Source organism: Varanus komodoensis, unplaced genomic scaffold (assembly GCF_004798865.1).
Source record: "Varanus komodoensis strain SLA01 unplaced genomic scaffold, ASM479886v1 scaffold21, whole genome shotgun sequence".
In the NCBI taxonomy this organism is placed as follows: domain Eukaryota; kingdom Metazoa; phylum Chordata; class Lepidosauria; order Squamata; family Varanidae; genus Varanus; species Varanus komodoensis.
The window spans coordinates 14,893,243-14,920,566 of record NW_025335589.1 but is presented as its reverse complement, the minus strand read 5'-3'; the positions used below and the strand labels follow the sequence as shown (position 1 = coordinate 14,920,566).

Sequence of the window (27,324 nt, the reverse complement as noted above, 5' to 3'; positions counted from 1 at the left end):
TGCAAAATTGGAGGCTCATGGTATTATCTAAACAATCTATAAACAACTCTGAGGAGGAAATGTACAGCTATTGATAGAAAATCAATTTTCTTAGAGGGAAATCCCATTTACTTTAATAGCATCTTCTTTAAAGTAAGAATGCTTAGAGTTTTGCTCTGTGTGAGGTGAGGATCATTTATATATATATTCTGGAATATTTCAGAATATTCTGAGGACTGAAAGTAGTATTTATTTATAATATACTTTTAGAAAAGAGAAGACATTATATAGATTGTAATGAGAAGTACAGAGTACAGAGAAATAACCTGCATGACTTGTGTTTCTCCTATTAAAACATTTGCAGGTTACATATTTAAATTTTCAATGCTGTCTTCTTCAATTAATAATCTTCAGCATCACCAGCACAGATGGCAAGTAAAGCGCTTTCATAATGTCCGGAAGAAAAATGCTGCAAGATAAATAATTAAATATCATTAAAGGTGATGTGTGTGTGGGTGGGTGAGTGTATATGCGTGTACACATTTATATACATGTTTTTTTTATTTTTTGTAAGGGCAGATTGGCTTTCTGAGGGGAGGGCCTGGTGGTGGGGGACAAAGCAACTAAGTAGAATAGACTTTGAGGCTGTGGAGGCTGGTGACTCCACTGCCACTGCAACTCCTTATTCACTCGGGAAATTACTTTCAACTTTAAAGGACCTATCCATGGTGTTGGACCTACTTTGGGTATACAGTCTGGTGCCATGGTGAAAAAACAGAAAAAACTCCAGAGTAGATAAGGAGCCTTGTTAACACGATAGTCACCAGCTTCATTACTTTGAGGACTATACCGGTGCAGTTTTACCTGCTGCATGGAGAAACCAAGGCTATCCCCCACAGTCTAGTGCCAATTTGGCTGGACAGAAACAGTGGCACAAAGAGGATGAGGAGCTGCAGCAGCCAGAACTTAGTATTTGCAGTTCCTCTTGTCCCTACTGCTATGGTACTTCATTTGATTCATTCATTTGATGTAGCTTTTTCAGAAATACGCCCTCACAAAACAGCTTACCAGTAATGGGGTTCAAGACAAGCAAATATAAAGAGTGGAGGAAAATTAAGCCAAGTTAAAGTTCATTGATGGTAAACGCTGTATATTAACTACCTATATGGGAAACTCCAGTTTAAGCAGGTAAGCTTTAAAAGCTTTCTTAAAGGACTGTACCAAAGATGTAAGGCAGAAGGAAATTCTATAATTGAGGGTTCATCTCTGAGATAACCTTGGCCCTTCTTAGAACAGCCAGTCTCACTTTTCTAATGGGCAGGTTTCTGAGCAGACTGCCTGATTATCTAAATCAGAGATGCAGCACCACCAGCTTTTGGGAACCTGAATTTGCCCCACACAGCCCCTTGAGGTTGCTCCAAGGAATGAACTTTAGGTTCCAAGCCCTGCTTCCTGAAGGAATCCCCTTGAACAGCAACCCCCCCCCCCAAAGTGTTATCTCTGATCTGAGTTCCACAGGTAACAGTGGTGACTCCCCTGCTGGCATGTGCTAGTAGGCAATTCACCACTGTTTTCTCTGATTTCAGACTGAAACACTTGAGAGGAGGGCAGGAAAGGTGTTGTGTTCATACATGCAAGGGAGAACAGCCACTTTTCCCTGCATGGCAACATCCCAACACCCCTCATTCCTGCTGCTGTATCTGAGATTGGAAATAGCTGTGGAGGTGAGGAATGGTGGACATTGAATTTGAGGGGCAGCTATGCCCACATGACATGGTTAGGTGGGGACGTATCTGCCCTCCCATCCCAAACTAGTTTTGTATCCCTGATCTAAGTGTACAAGCAGGATCATACGGTGGAAGGTAGTCCTTTAGGTTATCTAACCTTAGCTCTTGATTAAAGTATATACACAAAGTATAAACTACATGCACAATTCTGTGCATGTTTAGGCAGAAACAATCTTCTGCCAAGCCTAGTTGGATGCAGATTACTGGGAGCGGTTTCTGTCTTGTTTCTGTCTAAACATGGATAGGATATCAACCTAAATGAATAAAGTCAGAGAGAGTTTTTATTGTTCCTATATTGGGGTGAAAGGGTCCAGAGGAGGGGAACAAAAATGATCCAGGCTTTGGAAACACTGCCCTATGAGGAGAGACTGAAAGAACTGCACATGTTCAGCCTGGAGAAGAGAAGACGGAGTGGGGACATGATATTCCTCTATAAGTACCTCAAAGGCTGTCACAAAGAGGATGGTCAAGATCTCTTCTTGCTGCTACCAGAGTGTAGGACATGGAATAATCAATTCAAGCTGTGATAACCCAGATTCAGGCTAGATATCAGGAAAAGTTTCCTTTCTGTCAGAGCAATACAACAGTAGAATCAGCTGCCTAGAGAGGTTGTAAGCTCTACCACACTAGAGACATTCCAAGAGAAACTGGACAGCCATCTGATTGGGATCTTGCAACAGCAGGGGGTTGGACCAATGGCCCTCATGGCCCCTTCCATGATCTACTATTCTATGATTCAGTGTAGGAGCCTGGCATTTATTGTTAAAATCTAGGGTTTTGTATGCATTTAGATTTCTCTTGAGGAAACTTTGTTGTATTATGGAACATGCAATCTAGACACAATGGGTTAGATCTAAATGTAGTCCACTGGTTGTAGAGCCAAAGTCATGATCATCTTAAGTCCTATTGATTTCAGTGGGTTTACTGTAAGGACGACCAAATCTGGATTCAAACCTCTATTTTGAAGGCATATTCTTAATGTTATAATGTAGGAATAACACTTGATACATGCATTGGTGGACCTTTTCTAGTGTGAAATAACCAAATTGTATTGCATCTTTGGAGTTTTCTTCATGGAAATGACACTAAGAATTAAAGCATCAGGTTCTACAACCATCAATTTTGCTTTTTCTTCCAAGGAAATCAGGCTATAAGTCAGGGAAATGCAAATGTAAATGTGGTCAGACTTGCAATGTGTTCCTTCAGTTGTATCTGTAGCATGTTATCAACAGATGAGATGGACAGGACTGAATTTGGGTTAAGATGCAAAGGCCATTTTCCATTCAGGTTCTGCTTGGATGTTTGGAATGTTATCTGTTCCTTAATGGTAAATTATTACAATCCAAACTCACCTGAGCCATTGCAAACAAACAGTGTCAGTTGACTTACTTTGATGTCATGAAATAGTGATTTCCCATATCTCTCTTTATACTGTTGTCTAATATTCATCAGATCTATTTCACTTCTGGCAATCAGAATCCTTATAATTGTTTTGTTATGGAAGCCTAACTCCTGAAAACAGACAGAGACATTTGACTATTGTAGATTTCAGTTTTTTACATAGCTTTGAAATATGCTAAATTTTTGTTCCCAATAATGAATGAGAATGAGCAATCATGCAATACAGCTGTGAGACTTTGACATATTCACTGTTTGGAATGGTCTTATTTTTTATAATACAATATATAAACTTGGAGGCAAACAAAAGGAAAACCAATTTAAAATGAAAGATAATATACATTTCTAGGTTGCATGTCTTACCTTGGAGCAAGTGCTTATTTCCATTTGAAGAAATTTTGAACAAGAAAGTTAGGCATCATGATAGTGAAAATAAGTAAGTGGAGTTAAAATTAGGATAAGACTAACACTGATCACAATTGGGTTGCCCTGAAGTGCAACGAAACCACCACAAGCCCAACAGTTCATCAGCCTGTAGCTGCTTTCCTCCCTCCCACTGACTCCTGGGGGTATCCTCCAGGCAGTATCCCAGAGGGCAGTGCAGGGAGGAATGAGGCTCCTCTCTTTGACAGCCGTGGTTGTAAGCCAAGTTTGGCACAGTGTGGCTATCAAGCTGCCTCTGCTGTAAAACAGGTCTCACATCTGTAATGCAGAAGAGAGAACAGGGGAGCTGATCAGGCAGCCTTGCCCTTTGCCTCACTTGGAGCAAGGGAGGCGATGCCTGGTCTTCTGTCAGGCAAAAGTGGGGGACAATCAGGCTGGCTTCTACTCCAAGAAGATCTCTGGGACAGGAGGTAGGAGGAGCTCTGACAGTTTCACCAATCTGGGGCAGCCACTTGGGAAGAACAGCAACTGCCACTCTTGCCAAGTAGCTCTCTTGTTCTGGGCCCTCCCTCCTGTGCGAGGGATAAACCTAGATGAGGCAGGTGTGCCTTTTCATGGTTGACTGGGTTCAGGGACTGGGTCTGGACATCCTAACAACCATGTTTTTTATTGTTGGTTTCTTGCCAGGTCATATGAGCCCGGTAACTGCCAACACAGATTTTGGTGCCTCAAATGTTAGACTTGTTCCTGGGTATATTTGACCTGCTGAGTCCAAAAGTGGCATTTTTCCCTATCAGCTCTAGGTTTTGGGATACAACATAAATGCCATATACCACTCCTCACTCTGGTTGCCCATCAAAAATCAGGATATTTTAATGTAGTGCTTTATTTAATCTCCTTATAGCATGAAAGAAACATTAAAATTAAAAGAAATTGCAATACACTAAATCTACTGATTTCAAATCAAAAGTACAGGTTTACGATACAAATATTGCAATCCTTCAACACAGAAGAAACTCCTTGTATAATATTTCCGAGAGTGGGATCTGCCAGGACAAACCCGCATAAGGTTCCTACAGTAATCTGCCATTATGTGTGCATCCCATCTTCCTTGGTATCTGCCTTCCATTGTTTTTATGTTTTGGTGAATTCTTTCACCTTGCTCTTTGGTTAAGTCACCAAGGTTCTCTGGAAAGCGATCTAAGTGACTGTGCAAATAGTGGATTTTACTACTCATTTTGTAGCCAAGCCTGTTGAAATGAAATAGCATCTCCTCTACTAGTTGAGTTTACTTGTTTGCCTTCTTGATGCCAAGAAAGTTTTTCACAACAAGAACAAATGAAGACCAGGCACAGGATTTGATTTCATTCACTGATTCGATGAAAAGTGGGTCATTTATGAACTTTCTGATCTGTGGCCCATTGAAAATTCCTGCCTTCAGTTTTTACATGGTAAGTTCAGGTAATTTATGCACTATGTATTCAGAATATGAACCATCTTTATTCAAAATCTTTACAAATTGTTTCATCAGGCCTAGCTTTATATGTAATGATGGCAGGTTGATTCTATCTCATGCTACCAAAGGTGCATTGATATCCTTTGGAATCCAATGTTTCTGATGTAAAATTACAGTTGGAAGTATGGGAACACTCTCACTATATCTGTTAACTTGTATGCAAAAACACAAACTAGTAACAGGATAACAAGTTGATCAGCAAGATTTTTTCAAAAACTGACTATATATATATAAATGACCATATCTAAGAGCCGATGCAGTCTAGTCAATGCAATTTTCTGAATCAGTGCCCCAAATAACCCCAAGAGCAGGCCTACAAAGTAAGGCACCAAAAAAAAAAAAAAAAGTTGGTCTGTGTTTGTTAGCAGTTTAAGTAGCTACATATTGTAAAGAAAATTTTGGGGTAAAGTTAAACTCTTTTATTGTTTGTGTTTTAGGCTAAGTCCTGCTTATAGAGTCAAATAAACTTTAGAAAGGAGAAGATGAAAGTTGCTGGAAAAAGTTATGGGGTTTACAGTCAGAGTTTTGAAATCATCTTGGTATAACGTACAGTAGAAATTACAACATAAAAGCTGTGATTATAATAGGACAGTGAGTTGCTCTTTGCTAACAGTGTTGCCTAAGGACCAATTCCTACAGTACTGAAGTTTTAAGAAAGGTCTGTTTGGTTTGTAACTTTTTCTTAACAGGACTGGAGTTTTCTTTAAAGTTTTTCCTTCCACAATATTCATTTAGTTAATATAACCAATACCTACAGTACTTCCTGTTTGTAGAACAATAGTGACATCTAGTGGTCAGAATATTCTGAACAACACAGCCTGTTTTCTCAAGGCAGCAAGATGATGTTTTTCCACTGATTTATGATGTGGCTTTTCTCCAGGAAGAAGTAAAAGGCAGATAATAGAAAAAGCTGCTTTGCCAAATTTGATTCTTATGATGAAGAGTTTACTAAAATCTTGTCATATTTTTATTTTTATTTAATTTTATAAGAAAGCCTTTCTAGTTCTAATTAATGCATACTTCTGCGGAGTGAATGGCTGATTTCCCCTACCACATGCACCTCAAGATATACATAATACCTTGCCTAGCATGGCTTGCTATGTTATGTGAACTCAGCAAGAGTGGCTTGTTGCTGTGGTTAAGAAGCCAGCAAGAACTCTATAACAGTCCTTAGATTTTGGGTTGGCATGACTTGGCATACCATGTTGGTGTAATTTTGCAAATTTCCTAGATAGTGATGTGTGCATGCAGCACTCAGAATCACAGTCTGACCCCCCTTCCTAGCCTTGCAGCCAGTGTGGATAAAACTACATTGGCTGCTTCTCTGAGGTTTGGAATTTGACCTCAGCAAGGGAGTAAATTGGATGTTCTGGTGGGAAGGGTCAGGGTATGGCATATCCTGTGCATTTTGCAGCTCCTTCCCATTTCCACCTGCACAGCTGATTACGGATGTGTGAGGAATCTGTTTTGCGGTTGGGAATACATTGGATTCCCTGGGATTGTCTTTCTGGACTCTGGTTCACTATCTAGCCACTCTAAATTCCTGGTGAATGCACCCAGCTTTCACAGGTGCTCACCAGGAATCAAGCCCTATGCCCCATACAACCAGTGTCCTTCTTCCTTTGATACCTGATTGGGCAGCAAAGCATCTGACTGGGCTGCTGGACCTGATACAGAAGAAGGTTGGTCATGCAGAGCTTGCCAAAAATAGAACCCTGTGCAATTACTGCACAGGCAGTGCCCATCTTCCATCCCACCTGCAGCAGCTGTTTCTGCTGCTGCACATGACACGGAAGAAGGTTGCCCGTTGGGCAACCTGCATTTCATGAGCCTTTCTTCCTCTCAGTTTGGTCTTCTTTGCGAGACTGGGCCAAGCATTAGGGGATGTCTCTGACTGCTAAAGGAGTGGATTCCGCTATTGTTCCTCCCAACTCTCTAGCTGATAATGGCTGCCTAGGAAAAATGCAGAGCAGGAGGAGTGGGGAGGGAAGGCTTGCCTCTTCCCTGCCTCCTGCTCTGCATAGAAAGCCCCTAATATTCCAAGTTGGGAGGATTATGGGCATCTTGACTGACTTGTGTCCTTAGACAGGAAAAAGTCTGACAACTCTTGTCAGATTCCTTTCTGTTGGCGTACGCACTGGAATGCACCCTTAAAGTGGCTTCTGAGAAATCCATCAAACCTGGCTAAGGAATGACACAGTAGTCTTTATGTACTTTAAGTGAGCTATGGCAATATATGTCTTCATCCCCATTTTTCTTTCCCCACCAACATCCTTCAGGTGTACACATGATACCTTTAACATCTAGTTATGCAGGATAAGAGGGAAATGTCAGCATTGTATTAGAAATGTATGCAAATTTCCACTTTTCCAGCTTTTTGAAATGTTATGTATCTATAGTGTTCCTGCAAATATATAAAAATTCCTGAAGAATCTAGCCATGAAGCTTATGAGGACATTTTGGGCAAGTCATATGTTGGGACTGAGATAGGACCATTTTAGGCCTTGTGGTTGAGAGATAGGAAGGCCAGAGTTTTCACACATAAAATTGGGAGGAGGTCTCTTTTTTCTTGCATGAAATGGAGAACTTACACGAGGAGAGCAAAACTATTTCCCCTTCCCGCACTGCTCCAATGAGTTATCTGGATCTAAAAAATCTTGGAGCAACAGATTTCAGTGAGATAAGGTGACTGAAGGAGGCAGCATTTATCTTCCTCAGATGGAAAGTCTTTTTTATCTTTTTTTTTAAAACCCTTTGCTTGATTTGTGAGCAGAGCAGCCACATGACTAAAAGATATGTGGCTGCCTATTCACATTTATGTACCTTGTTTCTAAAAGTATGTCTACTCTCCCCTGTTGCCTTCTGGGAGAATGTGATAAAGCCGTAAGAACGTCATTGGCTCTTATCGCAAAATGTTCTTACATTGTGCTTTGTGTGTTAATACAGAAGTTAGTAATAGAAACAGTATAACAATTCCTTGAGGAAGTGGTGCTTACTCAGAAGTAGAGCCCTTGATGGGAAGATCTGCTGTCTGAAACAGGTTACACAGCTTTCCCATAACTCTGATCAGAGCCAAAGGAACTGGGACAAGTTCTGATATGGCAAGGGACATTGGGCATAAAGAATGAAATACTTCTTCAGTGAAGTTCTCTCTTTCCTGCAACATTGCCCAGATATCAAGAACTAACCATTGACAATATTTGAGGTTCTTGAGGGCATAGATGCTGTTTCCATATGTTGACTTTTGAGCTGTTCTGGATGAAAAGCAAGTTCTGTAGAATGGTATGCAACTTAAAACATCCTGAGTATTTTTCATGAAGCTATATCACCTGTAATTTCACATTGCTACACTAGAGGGAGAGCCAAGCCATGCAAAACAGTGCCCTTCCAATGGCATATAAAAAAGTGTCTTTTTATTAGGGCTCATATTTACTCTGCAGTGCATGTTATCAGTGAGTGAGGGTTTAGTTCAGAACTTCAGTTATCTAAATACTAGTTATGGAGAATTCATATTTAAATAGCATTGCCAGGAAGACTTCATTGGACTTCTGTTTCTTGGAGGCATGTCACTGCACTTCTGAGTAGATACGGTTAGGATCAGAATGCAATCTAGTGGTAGTTTGCTTCTCAAGCAATTTGAAAGAAGTGCTGTTGCACCGTATCTGCTGCATTATTTCAGCAACTGGATAGTTTGGGATTTGTAATTGACATGATTATAATAAAGCCCTAAAGCTAGTAAGCAGCACTTTACAAATGGGAATTAGAGGAGCATTAGACCACTTAAGAAATAAAAGAAGAATAAAAATGACTCTTTGAAATTATGCAAATACTCACGTGAATTGCATTATAAAGTCTATATGCAAAATAAGAAGCTTTGTCTCGAACACACAGAACTGTGAGGAGAAAATCATACATAGATATTAAAATCTTCAAAGCCTCTTTTCACAATCAGACAGAAATCATCATTACTTTTCTTCCTAGCAGAGTGATTGTGGCCGTTTGTCTTCACTTCTTATGGGATGTGTTCTTATGACAGCTGATGTTGAATGGATTGGAGTGGAAGGGAAAAAATACTGACAGATTGAAAATTGTACAATTTCTTATTTCATAGTTAACTATAAGAAATTTCCTTGAAATTTCCTTAGCAGTATTAGCTTTAAAATTAGCAAAATATTTTGCTTTCCAGTTTTCTAACTGGGGGAGCAAAGTAATTACTCCTAGAAGTTTCAGGATTGACTTGTAATGGATCGACTGAGTGCCCTTTATTTCATTAAAGGTGCAATCCTGTGCATGTTTAGACAAAAACAAGTCTTACAATTCCCAGCATTCCCCTGATGGACTGTAGGACTTGTTTCTGTCTATGCATGCATAGGGTTGATCCTTGGGTACATTAGCGTTGAAAGAGACTTTTCAAAAGCCAACAGAATCGGAATATGTTTAGGTCTCCAGGTTACAGTGAACAGATGTTACTAGGCAGAATATGAAATACAGAGGAAATAACAGTGCAAGCCGAGGCAAGTCTGCTTGGAAGTATGCATAAGATGCAGCTTGAAAGGCTTAATTCTGGACATGTAGGGTGCTTCCACATGGAAGCTCCTAGTACTATCAGTCAAAAGGCAGCTCTAGCATTTTCCCTTAATGGAGTTTCTGCAGTGAGAACATTGGCAGCAATTGTGCTGGGAAAATATAGGAGGGTTGTGAATGGAAGGTCATATTCTTGTCTTGGCTTCCCATAAAATTGTGTGAATGGGGCAGAGTGATGTCACAATAGAAGCCTTTGGAAAAAGAAGCCTTTAGAGCCACCTTTGGAGTCTAAAACCCATTGCTGGTAGTTTCAAGAACAGCTCTAGATCCAGCTCTAGATGGCTTCAAGATGATAGAAAGTGTTAACAGCAGTGAAATGAAAAGTGCTATTAAACTGCTTGTGCAGAGTTAGTAGCAATTTCCCCCACAGAAATAGACAAGGCAATTGTAGGTAGCTTTTTCCCAGCTTGTAATTTAAAATACAAAGCGCTTTCCCCAGGCTGTATTTTAAGTGGTCCTTTTTGCATATGTGATCATGCATTACATGTATTCAAAATCTGTCACTTAAAATGATAACACAAAGGATTCTTATTGTGTAACAGGAAAGCCATACAAAACATATCACAATTATAGAAGCATTATTACCTATTGCTACCAATAGTTCCTGAAAGTATCCATCATAACATTCATTAATGGCATCCACTATGTCTTGCCCAGAGATATTCTGAAACTCCTGAAAAACTTAAGAAAATATATTCATGTCTTGTGAGTAGTCACTTCTTGTCAATTAATTTGAATAAATGAATTTAAATATTAGTTTTCCATTTGACTGCTAGTTCAAAGAGTTTAAAATAAAAACCTAACACAGTATCTAGTGATTGAAAAAATGTTTTAATCCTGGCAGCCTGGTCAAGGAACTTGCTTTGATGATTACCACAGATAAAATCAATCAAATCATATTAATTGTACTAATTATTAGACTGTATTTCTACTCACAGCTCTCTTCTATGATATAAGTAATAAGTTGAGTCACAGGAGAACTGATTTGGCCAAAGTTAGAACTTTTCTGGGAAGCAGCTGGTTGATATGTGTAAACTGGCCTTTGACTGCCATCAGTTTGTGTTAGGCGAAGTCTTATCTTCTGAGTTCTGAAGATATTAGGGTTTGCACATGCAGCGTTTCATTTTTAGTCAAGTGCTATGTTGCCTCCTTCCATTACATGTTCATACTGCTAAACCTTGATGAAGTTAGGAAAATAACTTCCTACCCATCCACAACTGCTGGTAGCTCTTGTTGCACAGAATCATCTGCAGCATGTTCTTGTGCTCTCCAGTCTTTTGCTGGCATGCTTCCCACAGGACCTAGACCATCAGAAGAAAAATGATGTGCAAGAGGCCACTACAGCAAACAACTTTTTTAAAAATTAAAACTGTTCTGATACCATAGCATCCTGAGCAGCCATCGCAGGATCTGAATATCCTTCTTGCCTGGTTCCCTGGAAAAGTGCACATGTAATTAGAAGTGACAATTTGTGATTGGCAAACTGGTATATCACATGGTTTGTCCTGGAGGCTCATCTACTCAACCTCATGTGTGGGAAAGCTGGCTATACGTAGCTACTCAGTTGGGGACATGGAGCAATGCAGCAGTGCTCAGAGGCACTGTTTAAATTGCTCCACATCTTCCAAGACTAGCTCATGGGCACATGTTTGTTTCATTCTGCTATGATGTTTCATACTCTAAAATGTTACTGGGAGAGATGATGAGGATATATAAAGCCAGTCTGCATGTAATGGTAAAGCATGGTTCGTTATTCCATGAAAAAACCTTGGGCTTTCATTCTCCATTTTTTACTTTGAATTAGCAAAAACCACAGCTTGCCACTGCAACCAAACTGGCTCTTACCTTCAATGCAAATTTGCAAACCAGCTCCAACCCATAATTTCCAATTTGGACTTGCATAGTAAGTGCAAAGCATGGCTTATTGTGAACCAGGAAATCACAGAAGAAAAATGTGAACTTGGTCAGAAATGCTTCCTTGTATGGTTAAAACAAGACCTATGCAAGTTTTCACCTGCCTGTACAATTGTTTAGAAAGTGTATGGTGTGTGTGTGTGTGGGGGGGGGGCAGAGGCACTAGAAGAAAGGTCTGCAAAAGGTTTCTACTTGCATTCTCCTAAGTGCTGTTAGAAGCCTCTCCACAATGGTAACTTATCAGAAAATCTGTGTGCAGCTTCCCATTTTAGAAAGGAAATTTAATAAAGAAAGACCAGGGTCTCAAGGGATGTGGGTTGTTGTTGTTGGTGGGGGTTCCATTCCTGTCTTTGCCATCCTTCGCAGTGTTTAACCCTAACATGGGAACCAAACGACTACATTAGGTTAAGATACATATAACTTATGAAAGAGTACTTGTGTCACTGTTTGCACTCAAAAAGATGGGAACAAAATTCAATTTCAGATGCTAAAACAGAAGCACTCAATCAAATTGTTGCAGATGAAAATTCAAAAAGAAATCTTCCCCATTCTCTCTGTCAGAATTAATAATTTAACTCTGCAGACTTATACATCAAGAGAGTCTTGAACAACATGCTGTTTGTTTCTTTGTTTATTTTGCCTTTAGCTGTTTATACAATACCTGAGCAAGGTTCATAAGTGTATCTCTAAAGTGCCCAGAAGTCTCAGAATAAATGTCTTGGAGAAGGTCACTCTCATATTCTAGAAAAAACATAATAATGTATGAACATTCTCTAATGGGTGAGAGAAATATTTCAAGAAATTATTAGCAAAAGTGTTTGCATGCCCAATTTGATCCTTTGCAAAAGGCTACAGCAGACTCCTGTGAGCTATACTGGTGGTTTTCAAATGTGTCGCACAGAATTTAAGGACAATTTGAGCTAGGAATTGAGATCACAATAAGGAATCACAATTGAATTTGTGAGAACAAATAATTCAGGGATAAAAAACGATTTTGAAGCGAGACAATCTGTAATTATTGTATTATGCATCTGCGGGGGAAATTCTAGGTGTACTTTAGCTCAGCTGAGGGCAGAAGATAGCCGAGGATCTAATGCTATATCTCTGAGTCCCAAGTGTTTCGTAAGAGCAACAACAAAATGATATTCTTTATACACAGTTATAGTATGAAGAATGCTGTTGTGCAGGGAGTGGTCAAGAGTAGATTTTAGTGTAGACGGACTATGAGCTCTTGCTTTTGCATCTGGGAGGGTTCTAGCAAAATACCCAGTAAGTGCAACAAGTGTGCAGTCTATCTACATCTTTTCTAGTGTGCTCAATCAGTTTGCATGGAGTGAAGTTGAGACTATGCAGGCCATGTTTGAGCTGATAGTGAACTTTCAACATTCACTTTATTATTGTAAGCCGCCCCGAGGCTTCGGCGAATGGGGCGGCATAAAAATGTTTTAATAAATAAATAAATAAATAAATAAATTGTTTTAGAATTCTCTGCAACATGCAAAGATTCTGTCTGAGGTGGAAGAACTTCGAGGAAATGAATTTGTCTCTCATGTAAAGCTACTGAGTACAAAAGGACATATGAAAACAGATGGGCCAGTTTTGACCCTCCTGATGTTTTAGGTTACAAATCTCATCATCACTCCTTACATTTTTCTATGCTGATGAGTGCTGGTGGGAACTGTAGGCCAAACATCTGGAGGGCCACAAGTTGCCCAACTGTACTATAGTAGAGGGATGTGAATTTTCTATAATCAGGAGATTCATGAGTAAGAGAGATGCTGTCATTATAAATAAATACATTTTATATATTTATAAAAACAGGCTTAATATAGTACACACAGTGAATTCTTGAACAGGAGGTATGAAGTAAGCCTTAAAATGATACTGCATGAAGCACAGTATCAATATTTTATATAAAATTTAAGATTGATTTTATTTCTATACTGCCCCATAGTTGAAGCTCTCTGGGTGGCTTGCAACAATCCATATAAACAAGACAATAAAATACAATAAAAATACAGTAAAAGCAAGGAAGCATTAAACATTTTAAGCAGCTAACTCATATAGTGAAGAATGGCCCTGTAAAAGAAAAACACTAAATGGTGGGCAATCCCTTCAAGCCCCTTGTTAGCCAAGTAAATCTTTAACAGCTGACAAAATTAGCACTAGGCAAGCTGCAGTGGAGAGGTTGTTCCATAGATGGGGCCGCCACAGAGGAAGCACTCCCCTTTGCCACCTTCCAAGCCTCACTTGGAGTCGACACTTCGAGGAAGGCCCCAGAGTTGAGTGTGCAGCCTGAGTAAATTTATTTATTTATTTATTTATTTATTTAAAGCATTTTTATGCCGCCCCCATCGCAGAAAGCCTCGGAGAGGCTTACAAAGAGGATAAACAAACATAGGATAGACATTAAAAATTCAGAGCATCTTGGCAATAGTTTAAAACCAATAAAGAAAATTAACAATTAAAATATAGTTTAAATAAAAAGGTCTTGGTCTGGCGCCGAAAAACAAATAATGACAGTGCCAGGTGGACCTCTCTGGGGAGTGCATTCCATAGGTGGGGCGCCACCGCAGAGAAGGCCCTCCTCCGGATACTCACCCTCCTAATATCCTTCACAGAGGTCTCCCGGAGAAGGGCCTCCTCCGCCGATCTCAGGGGGCGGGAGGGCATATATGGACCAAGCACTACTTTAGATAACCAGGTCCCAAGCCATTGAGGGCTTTATAGGTGATAACCAACACCTTGCATTGGGCCCGGACTTCAATGGGGATCCAGTGAAGCTGACGGAGAACTGGGGTTATATGAGAACAATGCCCAGTCCCTGTCAGCAACCTGGCAGCTCTATTTTGCACCAATTGAAGTATCCAGACCGTCTTCAAGAGTAGCCCCACGTAGAGTGCGTTACAGAAGTCCAATCAGGAAGTTACCAATGCATGTGTCACAGTTGCCAGGCAGTCGTTCTCCAGGTAGGGACGCAGCTGATGGATCAGCTGAAGCTGAAGGAAGGTGCTCCTCGCCACCGCTGTTACTTCTAATGACAGCTCTGGGTAGAGGAGCACTCCCAAGCTGCGAACCCTGTCCCTCAGAGGGAGTGCAACCTCATTCAGGACAAGGTCCAGGTTCTCCATCCCGAAGCCCGACCCACCTACCAACAGGACCTCTGTCTTGTCTGGATTGAACCTCAGTTTATCATCCCTCATCCAGCCCATTACCTCGGCCAGGCACCGGTTCAGCACAGCCACTGCCTCACCTGGATTAGTTGAGAATGAAAGGTAGAGCTGGGTATCATCAGCGTACTGATGATTCCGCAGCCCACACCTCCTGATGACCTCTCCCAGCGGTTTCATGTAGGTGTTGAATAGCAAAGGGGGACAAAATGGACCCCTGCGGAACTCCATGGCATAGCTGCCATGGTGCAGAGCCATAGTCCCCAGCACCACCTTCTGGAATTGGCCATTGAGGTAGGAGCGGAACCACTGCAAAGCAGTGCCTCCAACTCCCAATCCCGCAAGCCTGTCCAGAAGGATATCATGGTCCTGGGAGATTGCAGCTGGGAGGGGTCCTCTGACAAGTATTGGGGTCTCAAGCTGTGTAACACTTTATAGGTTAAAACCAGCACGTTGAATTGGGCCCTGAAGTATACAGGTAGTCAATGCAAGTGGGCTAGAACTGGTCTCATTTGTTCAGAAGCACAGGTCCCAGTTATTAATCTGGCTGCCACATTCTTCAGGAGCTAACACTTCTGAGCAGTTTTCAAGGTCAGCCCCATGTAGCAGGTTTTGCAGTAACTTAATTTAGAGATTTCCAGGGCACAGATTATTGAAACCAGCCTAACCTTGTCCAAAACTGGTAGAAGGCACTATGTGCCACTGAGGCCACCTGAGCTCCAGTGACAAAGATGGCTCAAGGAGAAATCCCATGCTACATGCTTGCTCCTTCAGGTGAGTGCAACCCCATCTAGGGCAGATTGAACACCCTCCGTGTGTTCAGAGGAACCACCCACCAACAGCACTGCAGTCTTGTCTGGATTGAACATCTCTTTGTTAGCCCTCATCCAGGCCACTGTTGCAACCACACACTGGTTTTGCATGTCCACAGCCTCACCTGCTGATGATGAAAAGCAGAAATGGAGCTGCATGACATCAGCATATTGATGGTGATTCACTCCGAAACTCTGGATGACCCCGCTGAGCAGTTTCATGTTGATGTTAAATAGCATGGGGGGCAGAACCATTCCTCAGACCCCTTAGGAAATCTATGCTGGAGAATTCACAAAGTCATTTTCCCCAAGTACTGCTTTCTTGGACAGTAAGTCCAAGTGCAGTAGCTCTCACTCCCAATTTGGAGAATCTAAAAAAAAAATGTTCTCCAAATATTATAGACAGGACTTCTTAAAAGAGTAAAAGATTAAACCCTCAGGCTGCAATTCCATATGTGTATAGTCTTAAAGTAGTTTGTTAGCTGTATGCTTTCCTCAGGGCATCATGAACACTGTTATTTGAAGGTGGGAGTGGGGTACAGCATCTTCATGAGCATCTCATCAAACTACAATGAGGTCAGGAGGGAAATGAGAAAGTGGTCACTCAAAAACTTATAATAGAAGTTTTGATAGTATAATTTGTAATAGAAACATATCCTTAATAAGACCCTACTCTAATCACAGTTGCTGCTGTACATGTGGAAAATAATAATGGTAATTACGCATTAGGTAGGCTTCTTTCATCTGGAAGATCTCTCCATTTGATCTTGAGGCTAATATATCAATTAGGCAGTTTTCATCTGTGCCAGCTCCCTGCATTGGAAGAATAAAACATTGCTGGTATAAACAATGGATTCAAGTACAATTAATACATTAGTTTGGAATCAGCTTGCTAATTTTTGTAAAATAATTTCCTAAAAGTGTCTTTCAAAGTTGTTTGTTTCCTGGGAAGTTGTGATTTTATCTCGTGTGCTTTAGGAGTGCATTGCTCACTGAGCATCAGACTGCCTAAGCCTGTAACAGCTTATTAGCATGTTTAAGTGTACAAGTAGTTCCTTTGATGAAACAAGATGGAAAATCAGTGCTGAGTGAAGTGGGCTAATAATAATTACATCATTAATAAGCAGTCAGAAACCCCTCTTGTGTACCTAGCTTGATAGCACATCATTGTGTTAAAACAGCAATCCTATGTGCTGTTACATGCAAATGTAGACAACATGACAAATAACTCTGTGTAGTCGCCACATTTTATTTCTTCCCCATGATCTACCCAACTACCCAACAGACGTTCAAGTGGTCTCTATGTTACCATGGTTTCCATTCTGCCTGCTCAGTCCTCCCATTATTGGCACATATTCCATCGGCCACTGTGCCTGAAATTCAATTCCGAGCTGCATCGGTCCCTGCCTATGTCACCTGCCTCTTCCTCAGGAGCTGCATACGTGTTACTAGGCAGAGAAGGATAGTAGAGGCTGTATGGCTGGAATGGCTCTAAGAGTGACTGCTTTTTCCAGGGGATTCTATGATAGTTGCATACCAGAACTGTGCAGAATGTGATTCTGGGTTCAGACAACATAATAGGACATCGTGGCATTAGAATAAACCACTGCTTCCTTTCATGGTTTCTAAAGCACAAACTTACCATGGTGAAATATGAAGACTGGGTTCAGTCAGCTAAACAGAGCAACAATGGCAAAAAACCACCATGGCTTGTTGTGTTGTCTGAACCCAGTCAATAATTAATTATTGGCATAAGTGCAGCTCCCAAATAGATATGCATAGGACCAAGCAACAAAATGACTAAATGGTCATAGATTCTTAAATCTATTAAGATTTTAGTCCACTTCGAATTAGTTTAGTCATTGATTGATACTTAGATATATGTGTGCTGTGGAGAATGAGCAGCTGTTCAGTATGCTGTGTTTGCAAAGTTATCATTTAAAGTATATTTTAAACTGCCTTTCAAAGAAAGAATTTCAAGGCAGTGCAGAAAAAGAATGAATCGAGGACGATTGTATCCAATGGTGCTGTCCACCAGTGGAAGACTAGATTTTCCTCCCCTGCTCTGCAGCCCCATGTGTACTTCCAATCTGCTCCAGAAGACTGGAAGACCTCTGGGAGGTGCAGAGAGGAGGAGAGGACAGGGAAGTCTTGCATGAGCAGACATCCTATCATGCAATATTGGATCCATCACACAGTGTTTTCTAGAGTTGGATGGTTTAAGAAGTACCTTCATAGCATGCCAGAGCTCATGGGCATCATAGGAAGCAGGTGGATACATCAGGCCGACCATAACTTCCTTGAAGTGATGTGAAAGGGCCTCTTTCAGGTCCAGAAGCAAATCCTTGGGGAAAGAAAGTTAACATTACATACTAGTCATCCTGCATTTAAGAACGTTGATCCTTGAAAGAAAACACATTTATACCAAATATATTGGTATGGGGTATGAGAAGGATAGAGTTGTTCAGTAGCCACTAAAAAAGCAAAAGTAACTGTGTTGAGTGTAAGAAACTAAAGTCCATGTTAGTGTAATATCTTTATTAGCCAGCTCAAAGGTCACAAAAGTGTGCAAGCTTTTGAGACTGTCAGACAGTAGAGCAGTGAGAGTTAGGCTAAAGCCCAAGTCACCACAGCTGAGGGGTCCCCTACATGATCACCCAAAAAGCAGCAACTGATAAGGGTATCAGACAACAGAAGAAAACTCTAGTTTATTCCTGTAGGCATAGAAATTTCTACCCAAAGTAGTTTTTCTGTGCTTGCCATTTCAACTCACAGCTGCTTATGGATTCTTTAGACTAAGGATGTGTGAGGAGTCCACCTTGGAGGTAGGAATTCCTTGGATTCCTTGGACTCAGCTCCTTGGATGCTGCCTTGCTTTCTTTGAGTCCATGAATCTGACTTTCTGGTGAGAGCCCTGAATGTTTGTGCAGGCACTTGCCAGGAAGTGATCCCGGAAAGTGATCCCCGGGAATGTTGCTCAAGCACTGTCCCTCTTCTGCGTACATGTCTTGCAGCCTTTACTTGTGGTTCGTGTGCCATGGAAGAAGGTTGCCAATAGTGCAGCCAGAACTCTGAGAGCATTTGCAGGCTTCTTCAAAGCTCCATTCACTTCGTACATGAGGGCTGAGCATGAGAAGTCCAACAAACAGAGGAGGGCCAGATTCCAGAGGAGATCTTTAAAACCCTACTTTAGACAATACTGTGAATCTTTCCATCAGGCAAGATGTCACAGGCTGGAAGGCAGAAGTCCCATTTAGGTTTTTTGAACTTGAATAGAACAAACACTTGAATAGGCTATTATCTGGAGAGAACATGTTGGAGCAAGGTGTTTTTATCAGGTTATCTGATATTTCAGGTTTTAATGCTCCAGCCAACTGACTACAAGAAAGTAGCAGGTAATTATTAATGGCTGAACATAAAGCATCCAGCTTTTAACTCAAACTATAGTTATTCCTACCTATAGCAGGAGTTATAAGGCTTCATGCACTCAGGAGAAAGAAGTGGCTTGGCAGCTTAATCTTTACTTTTGCTGATTTAGGGTTTGAAGCCAGTTACACATCCTGGTCAAGAGCAACCCTTGTTAGCATTGGTACAAACGTATTAAGAATGTATTAATATTGAGGAAGTGAGGAAAAGTGAAGGTGGGAGGAGAGAGTGAGCCCACAGCCTACTTGAAAACCCTTAACCTTAGCTTTTGGATATTGGAGTCCAGTTGTTATGGCCCATCACCTGTTGGGAGTTTTCTTTCCCACATCATTCTTGGTGCAGCTAAGGCAGCCTTGGTCACCTTCTGTCAAAGCAAGATATGTGGCTCCCCAGATGTGGGGCTCCTTTGCTGTCTGGCCATTGCCCATGGTGGTTATGACTTGTAGGAACTGGAGCCCAACAACATCTGGGGCGTCACAAGTTCTCCACCTCTGTGTTACAGGAAGCAACATAAATCTGATGCAGCATGGATCATGGTGTACACCGTCCCTGGTTCTAAATGTGGGTGTGTATTATCTAGCATATGTTCCATGTGTACTACCTCCTTCAGTAAGTGAATCTTCACTCAAAAATATCTTTCCATACATGAATAATCTTCATTCATAAGAAGGATAGGAGCTTATGTTGTCCTCTTCAACCAGTGTTTATCTTGCTTTGCCCATCTCTTAAGGTGTGAATTTTGATTGACTGAATCAAAACATGAGGGGATATTTCCTCAAGCGCAACTTGGCTCTAAGTGTTTCTTTGTGAATTGTATATGATCGCGTCCATCACCAAGGGATCTAGCAATAAAGGGATAATATAAACTATAAATGAAATATAGCACAGTTAATACAAAAGCTGCTCTCAGAAGGCGAATAATTAAAGGTAACCACAGGCCCTGTGAATATAATTAACAGAGCAGACAGAGCAGCAATGAGGAAAGAGATGTACAAATTAAAAATGAATTTATGATGAAGAAACAATATGTAATCTTTGCTGAATGCACATTAGATACATTTGACAGCCACTAAATCACATGTGGAATAGAAATTAATTCATTAAGACATTTGCTGCTGACAGCATGCCTGTAGGAAAACTGATTAATAATACAAATGGAGACTAATTAAAAATTACCCCCTCAAATGGAGAAGAGTAGTGAAAAATAAGACAAGACAACTCTGAGTTGTCATTATTAACATTTTCTAATTATCTTGGCTATGAGAAATCAGCATCGGGTAATTGTAAGAAAGCATCTTAGAGAGGTTTGTGCATAAGTTTAAATTACAGAAAAACCTCAGATGATATTTTAATGGGAATATGTGCTTGAATCTGTTTCAGGGTTTTCTTGTAATCCTCCTGTGATTTGCAATTCACTCTAATGTCAAAATTCTTAACTCTTTAGGATTGATTCTCTTCATTTTAAAAATGAAAGTAGCGATACCAAGTGCCTTATTGTTCTTGGGCACTCAAGCCCCAAATGTACATGAGACGGCAATAAAGAACATACAAAATATGTTCTTCAATGTATTTACATTGCTGGTAACTACACTGCTAGTTCCCCGTGCTTCGGTGAGGATTGCTGCACAGAAGTATGGGCTTTCCTGCTTGAGGCTATTAATCTGCTGCACCCAGTTTCCATTGCATTGCAGAAAAGAGATCCAAACGCAACACAAAGAGCTGTTCCTTTCTTGCTATGGGCCCTATGAGTTGCACCTGGGGCCTTCCTCCAACTGCCACCTTTCTTCCCCTTGCAAGGAACCCAAGGTGGCTCAAATGCTTTTCCTCTTCTCCATTTTATCCTTACAACAACAACCACTCTTAGAAGAGGTGTTTCAACTTTTTATAATGGGGAAAACTGCATAAGGGAACCACCAAATTATTGTGGGGTGTGTACCAAGGGGAAGGCCAGGGCAAGGGGCATGACCACCCAGACACCTGACAGCCTTAGTTGGGGTCCCAAGAGGGCTGGAAACCCTCTCTGTCCCCTAGTTTGAGGTTGTGTACCTGTGATACAGATAGTTGTATTAGGGTTATCTTAGCCTGATCCACTCAACAGCTGATACTCTGTATTGTCACACCGTCAGTGACAGGATCTATGTCTGTCCTCCACACTAGATGTGCTTGCTGTAAGAAATTCCGATGTAAAAGTGGGGCAAAGCCCAGCAAATGTGATTGGTGCATAATTGTGAAGGGATCCTGGCACTCCTGATTCAGCCAAGAGGATATCCATCCAGGAGGATTTTCTTAACAGAGCAGTTTCCCAGCAGAACTACCATGGTCAGCTGCTCACTATTTTCTCCTGGGATAAACCACGATCACCTAGTTCAGAAATTTAGATCTATGATTTGGCATCACACACACAACGGATGACAGAAGCTTACATTTCTGTTGGAACCATAGTATATTGATATGCTTAAACCCAGAACTATGGTTAAATTTAGCTATGGTTTAAGGGGAGCAAGCCAGGATTGTAAACCATGGCTTGAATTTGGTTTGTGCCTCCTTACTTGTAACCTCTGTTGTCCAGGTTTTGACATGATGAGTAACTGCAGTTTCAAAGAGAAGCAAAATCTTTGACTCTCCTTCAGAAAATATTGGAGAAGCAGGGAAGGGGTAACCCACAAATTCAGGATTAATTATATCCAAATGCAGCCAATTAGTTTATTCATAAATAGTACATCAGCTGCCCAGAAATTTCTGATTTCACTCCTAAAACCATGGTATCCTATTACATTCCCTCCCATGAGGATCTAGTATGTTGTTTGGGGTCAGAAATGAATGAACTGCTTAAGTAGATCCATATATATTGAAAGGTGTCTTGGAGTTGTGTTTCTTGAGCAGCAGCTTCCCATGCTACATTACACAACTTGCAAAAGTAGCTTTAGGTAGTATTAAAACCCTTTTATTTAAAGAAGTTTTTGGATACTTTATTTTACTTATTTTTTGTTATGGATTATTTATTTTATTTTAATTTTGTTAATTTACTGGTTGTGATTAGTGTGTGTGGATATATTTTATTATGTGTTGTTATTTATTATTTTATTAGTTTATCTTTTTTATTAGATTATCAATTGTTTTATTGTATCGTACATATGTTTTTATTTTGGTTTACAATTGTAAGCTGCCCAGGAACCTTCAGATTATGGGGCAGCATAGAAATGGATTTAAATAAATAAATAAATAAACAAACAAACAGATGGATGTGTGCATATACTTCAGTTTGAAGGGGAAAAAAAGAGGCTAAGGATAAGGGTGTCCATGGAGGATAAACAATCACTGGTTTGGGAATGCTGAGCTAGACAGAACTCAAGTATGATTCAACAGGGCTCATCCTAAACTCTAAAGGGAGATCCCGTTTCGACTGTGCCAATATTTGGATCATCTACAGCAGTTTTTTTTGGGCCTTGGTTGCCATGACTTTGAAAAACAAGTCTTAGCTTGGATTTAAAGTAAAGCATGTATAAAGTGACCATAAGGAAGGCTGAGTGCCAAAGGACTGAGGCCTTTGAATTGTGGTGCTGGAGGAGACTCCTGTGAGACCCTTGGACTGCAAGGCGATCAAACCAGTCAGTCCTAGAGGAGATCAACCCTGACTGCTCTTTAGAAGGCCAGATCCTGAAGATGAAACTCAAATATGTTGGCCACCTAATGAGAAGGAAGGACTCCCTGGAGAAGAGCCTAATGCTGAGAACAATTGAGAGCAAAAGAAGGAGGGGACGGCAGAGGATGAGGTGGCTGGATGGAGTCACTGAAGCAGTTGGTGTGAGCTTGGGTGGACTCCGGGGGATGGTGGAGGACAGGAAGGCCTGGGGGAATGCTGTCCATGGGGTCGTGATGGGTTGGACACAACTTTGCGACTAACAACAACAACAACAACAACAACATGTATAAAGTGACAGAGAAATGGCTAAGGGCCTTATGAGATTACAAATTTAAATTTTCCTTGTAATCTGAAGGATTTAAAAATGTCATATATATGAAACAAGTCATTATACATTCAGTTAAATGGCAATACTGCTAGGCCCTCTAGAAAATAATACGTAAAACCAGTGACGACAATAGGAGGAGGAGAAATAAAAGTACAGACAAGGGCAAAACTATAATAACCTACCCTGCCATACATGTTCCTGTAAGCCTCTGCAATCATGCATCTCTGTGCATTGCAGCGCTGTGTTAGAATATCAATCAGCATATCTTTATCACAATCTTCAAGGGAAAGAACAAACAATAATTAGATTAGAGAGCAGTAATTTGTTTATCATGTTGGTATTATTGGCACTTTTAGGTGACTGCTGTACTTTTTTCAATTGTGCTGGTTGCATTGCCTTTAGGAAAAAAATATTAACAATTGAATATCCCATTGGCATTTACAAACACTGGTGGTATTAAAAGAGTCTTATGTGCCTTTCTCTTATGATTGTACCACTGACAAATAGTTAGCATTATCAGATGTATTGCCATATCTCTCAAGGGCAATGGACGTGAACACATCCTGAGAGGAGATAATAGCTTTCACTGAACAAGCGCTAGTCATTGTGTAAAGATTTATATCTGACTCTGATTTTAATGTTACTGATCTCCATTACTGATTGAAAGCCAAACACACGTGTGAGAGGGGAATGTGTAATAAAAACAGGAGGTTGTTTATTTGATGTTTCCTTCACACTTCCTTCTGAATAATGGTTCATGCTTTGGCAGCCTATGTTTGAAAGGAGGTTTACAGTTGGAGACTGGAGTTTTCTTCTGCAATGATCATTTTAAAGCACTGGCTTTCATGGTGTGTTCAGCTGAACCCTGTGGAGTCTGTCTCTACAGATCCTTTCTGTGCTTCCCAAAAGTGTCTTGATAAGATCAAAAGTTTCTTGATAAGATCTTGATGGCTACTTTTTAACTGCAGCGTGCACAACTTGTGTGAAGTTGAGTAGCTGCATTCTGGAACACACTCAGTTTACACACTCTAGTTTATGTGGAGCTGACACTGAACTGTAAGCCACAGACCTAAGCATACCCATATTATGTGAGAGGAGCATGGTGAACTCTGCAATATGGAAGAGTTCTTTAATTAAGAAGTCAATGTAAAAAAGGTTCCCTGAATGTTAGGTGTTTGGAAACGTAAGGTTGAGATGCATATATTTATGAACAAGCCACAAATTTCCTACAATTTGTCTGTGAATGACTTTTCTTACACACTTATAACTGAGTCACCATAGAATGCATATTTGTCCATTGTGAAAATTAGGACTCATCCTATAGATTTTGAAGACTGTTAGAAATTATATTTCTAAAGATTATCACGGTTAGAACAGGATGTATTCTTGACTGATGTTCAAAATACCTTTAGCGATAATTATATATGCTTATAGAATATAACATATTATTTGTAAGTCATTATAAACCCACATGATCTATTGAAATGCACAAAAATATGTCTCAAGGAGTTAATCGGATCAAAGAGATATTGGAAAATGTGTGAATCAGTGTAATTCAACGGGGCATATTCATAATGTTTCCAGATGTTTCTAGAGAGAAATATAAAGTTGAGGATGCTATTTCCTCCCACATTTTATCAGGGGCGACTGAATTAACCTCTCTTCATAAGCTAAGCTAGTTTGTGGGGTTCTGGGTAGGGTGTAACAGGAACCCATCAGACTGTGGTGGTTCTGGGCCTGTTCTGGAGGCTTGTCAGCGGCACTAAGCATTTGCAGAGGAAGGTGTCTATGATGATACAGTGAGATGGTATCATCTACCACATTCTGTATCAGAGGCCCGGAGTAGCCTGGGATGTTAGTTTTCTTGGGTATTGTGCCAAAGTCTCCTGAGTCTAGAAAGCATGACTGTTTTTGAATTTGATGATATAATTAATCCAGGCATACCAGATATCTGTTAACATGCCTGTTGAGCTCTATTGCAGTCTAGGGGCATTTTCAGGTCATTCTAGTCCTTGTTGTACTAAGGGACCAAATGGTTACTGGCTTTTCATTCATGGACTTACTGGGGTTTTTTTGCTTTCTAAAAAGTTATAGAATAAACCCAGCCTCTTTTCCCAACCTACTCTGGAGTTTGAGCTACAGGCTCTGTGTTATATTTCTGGATCTAGTAAATTATTATTAGAGTTGTTCTAATTTCAGTTTTAAAACTCTTATACCAATTGTCCAAATTGCTTTTTGAATTGAGCAGATATTTGCTTTTTGAATTGAGCAGAGATTTAAAAAATCAATTTGGGGAGAATTGAGCTATAGTTTCCCTTGAAATGGAAGCTCAGGGGGGGAAATGGTGCACCATCTTGATTGTTGCCTTACTTTGGTTTATTCTAGTAAAGGAGTAATGTTCTAAGAAACATTAGCTTTCTTTAAAACACATCCAATTTTAAAGCCTACAATTATCTCTATTTTCTTTGAAAAAAGTAGTTGTCTTTACTTCCTAGAAAAGATGTCATAGGATTTTGTATCATACCATAGTTCCCTCAAATGATAATGCAGGATTTCTTTTGACTATAAACAATTATTTGTATCATGTTTATTTTTAAAGATCACATCAGCTAAAGACACATACACATGTGCATGTGCACACGCATGCACACACACACACCCCTATAAACATTTGGTCCTGGGTGCTTGTGCTTAACCTGGATTTGAAGAAATGCCAGAATAAAGGACAGCTTTCAAATGTCAGTTAATATACATACCCATTCCCTGGAGAGCTCCTCCTAGCATCTGGGCATCCATAACAGGGTTAAAATTTGGAGCTGGGAAGATTGTTCCCTGAATCTGTTGAGAAAAAAAGAATGTTGTTAAAGCTTTTTCTTAACCTGGGTGAATAATGCTGCAAGGTAACAGATAACCCAATGTATATGTAAAGGCAGATGTAACATTTTAAGCACAACCTTTTTACTGCATGAAAATCCAGCAGTGCAAGCAGTGAAACCTCTTCCACTCCACGCACAAACTCACTTTCCTGGTTTTTATATCAGAAAAATGAAATTGGCAAAGCTCTGAAACTGAGAATCTTCCATGCTTTTCAAGCTAGATGAAGAAGGACTCTCAAGAGAAAAAAGGAGTTGAAACATTACTTACATTTCTTGCATTACTTGCATTTTTGTCATAATACTGAAACACATGCATGGACTTACTGGGGTTTTTTGCTTTCTAAAAAGTCCACTGTGGATTCATTTACCTGTTGGGGCTGTCATTTTGTATCAGGTACTCTGAAGTGTCTGGTTTGTCATGACTTGTCCTTTCATCTGACAACCCTCAAATAAGCCTAAAACAAACCTTCAGTCATTTTAGAATTATCTGACTCTCAAGCAGTCTGGGTTTACATTGAATTTAGTGCCTTAGCAGTAGCACCAAGAGGCTGTAAGACAATCACTAATTACACTGCACATTTGTTGCTGGATTGCCTTTTCTTGTCTTGCCTTGGATATTCACAATTTATTTATTATACTTATATCCTGCCTTTTTAACCTTTTTACTGCTGGCCGCTTATACAATCTTCCTTCCCTTCTTAAACTTATCCTCACAGCAGCCCTCTGAGGTAGGTTAGGCTGAGAGTCTATGACTGGCCCAACATCACCCAGTGAGCTTTGTAGCTGTGAGGGGCCAGAACCCAGATCGATCTATTTATACTTCATCATGTGCTTGCCATTCTCATGGTTATTTATGGGTTCTCTGTTGATGTTGTAACCCTCAGTTTTGCTTCTGTACTTACCAGGACTTTTAGCAGATCCTTTAAGAGCTTTTTTTTCTTTTAACAGCATTTAATTGTGAAACCAACCCTCCTCCTACACATGCATTTTTGTATTAGGGCAATTTTGCTATACTACAGTGCTACCTAGAGGTAATCACGCAAAAAAGCAAAATAAGAACGTCATTCACAAAGTGCTTAGATCTTAATTCTGTGATGAATCCAAAAACAGGAACACAGGATTTACAACCGATCAATGCTGTCATGTAGAAAGGTTTGAAAAGCAATGGAAAGTTGATCAAGTTCTAACACATGTAAATAGATCCATGGCTTGGATCCAAAGGGAGAGCAGAAGGAAGCTCATGCCAGGGCATTGTCCAGAGCCTTCCTCACTTCAGCCTCCTCCACATCCCGAGGCCCTTCCTTGGAGGGTCAGGAGAATCTTCTGAACCGCATGAGGTGAGCTGCAGGGGGGTGCTGGAGTGGGAGGAATCATCCAAAGTGGGCAAAGCTCACTTGCTCCTGTGGCATACCTGTTGTTTTTCATATAGATCCTTCCCTTGTCCTTTGGCAGAATTGGCAGGCTTAGGAACTGCTTTGTCACATCTACTTATGCCCTGAGATACCAT

General features: G+C 40.4%; 1 protein-coding gene across 1 annotated transcript; it reads right to left on the bottom strand.

The window, feature by feature from the left end:
* Positions 1-206: 206 nt before the first annotated feature.
* On the bottom strand, positions 207-27,324 carry ANXA10 (annexin A10). The gene is made up of 12 exons (XM_044430676.1): positions 27,229-27,324; positions 25,698-25,779; positions 23,124-23,218; positions 17,775-17,888; positions 16,267-16,357; positions 12,224-12,303; positions 11,030-11,083; positions 10,856-10,949; positions 10,234-10,329; positions 8,899-8,957; positions 3,156-3,278; positions 207-448 (listed from the first exon to the last, which is right to left on the bottom strand). Exons 1-12 carry the CDS (start codon positions 27,322-27,324, stop codon positions 380-382), a joined length of 1,053 nt encoding a protein of 350 aa, XP_044286611.1. The 3' UTR covers positions 207-379.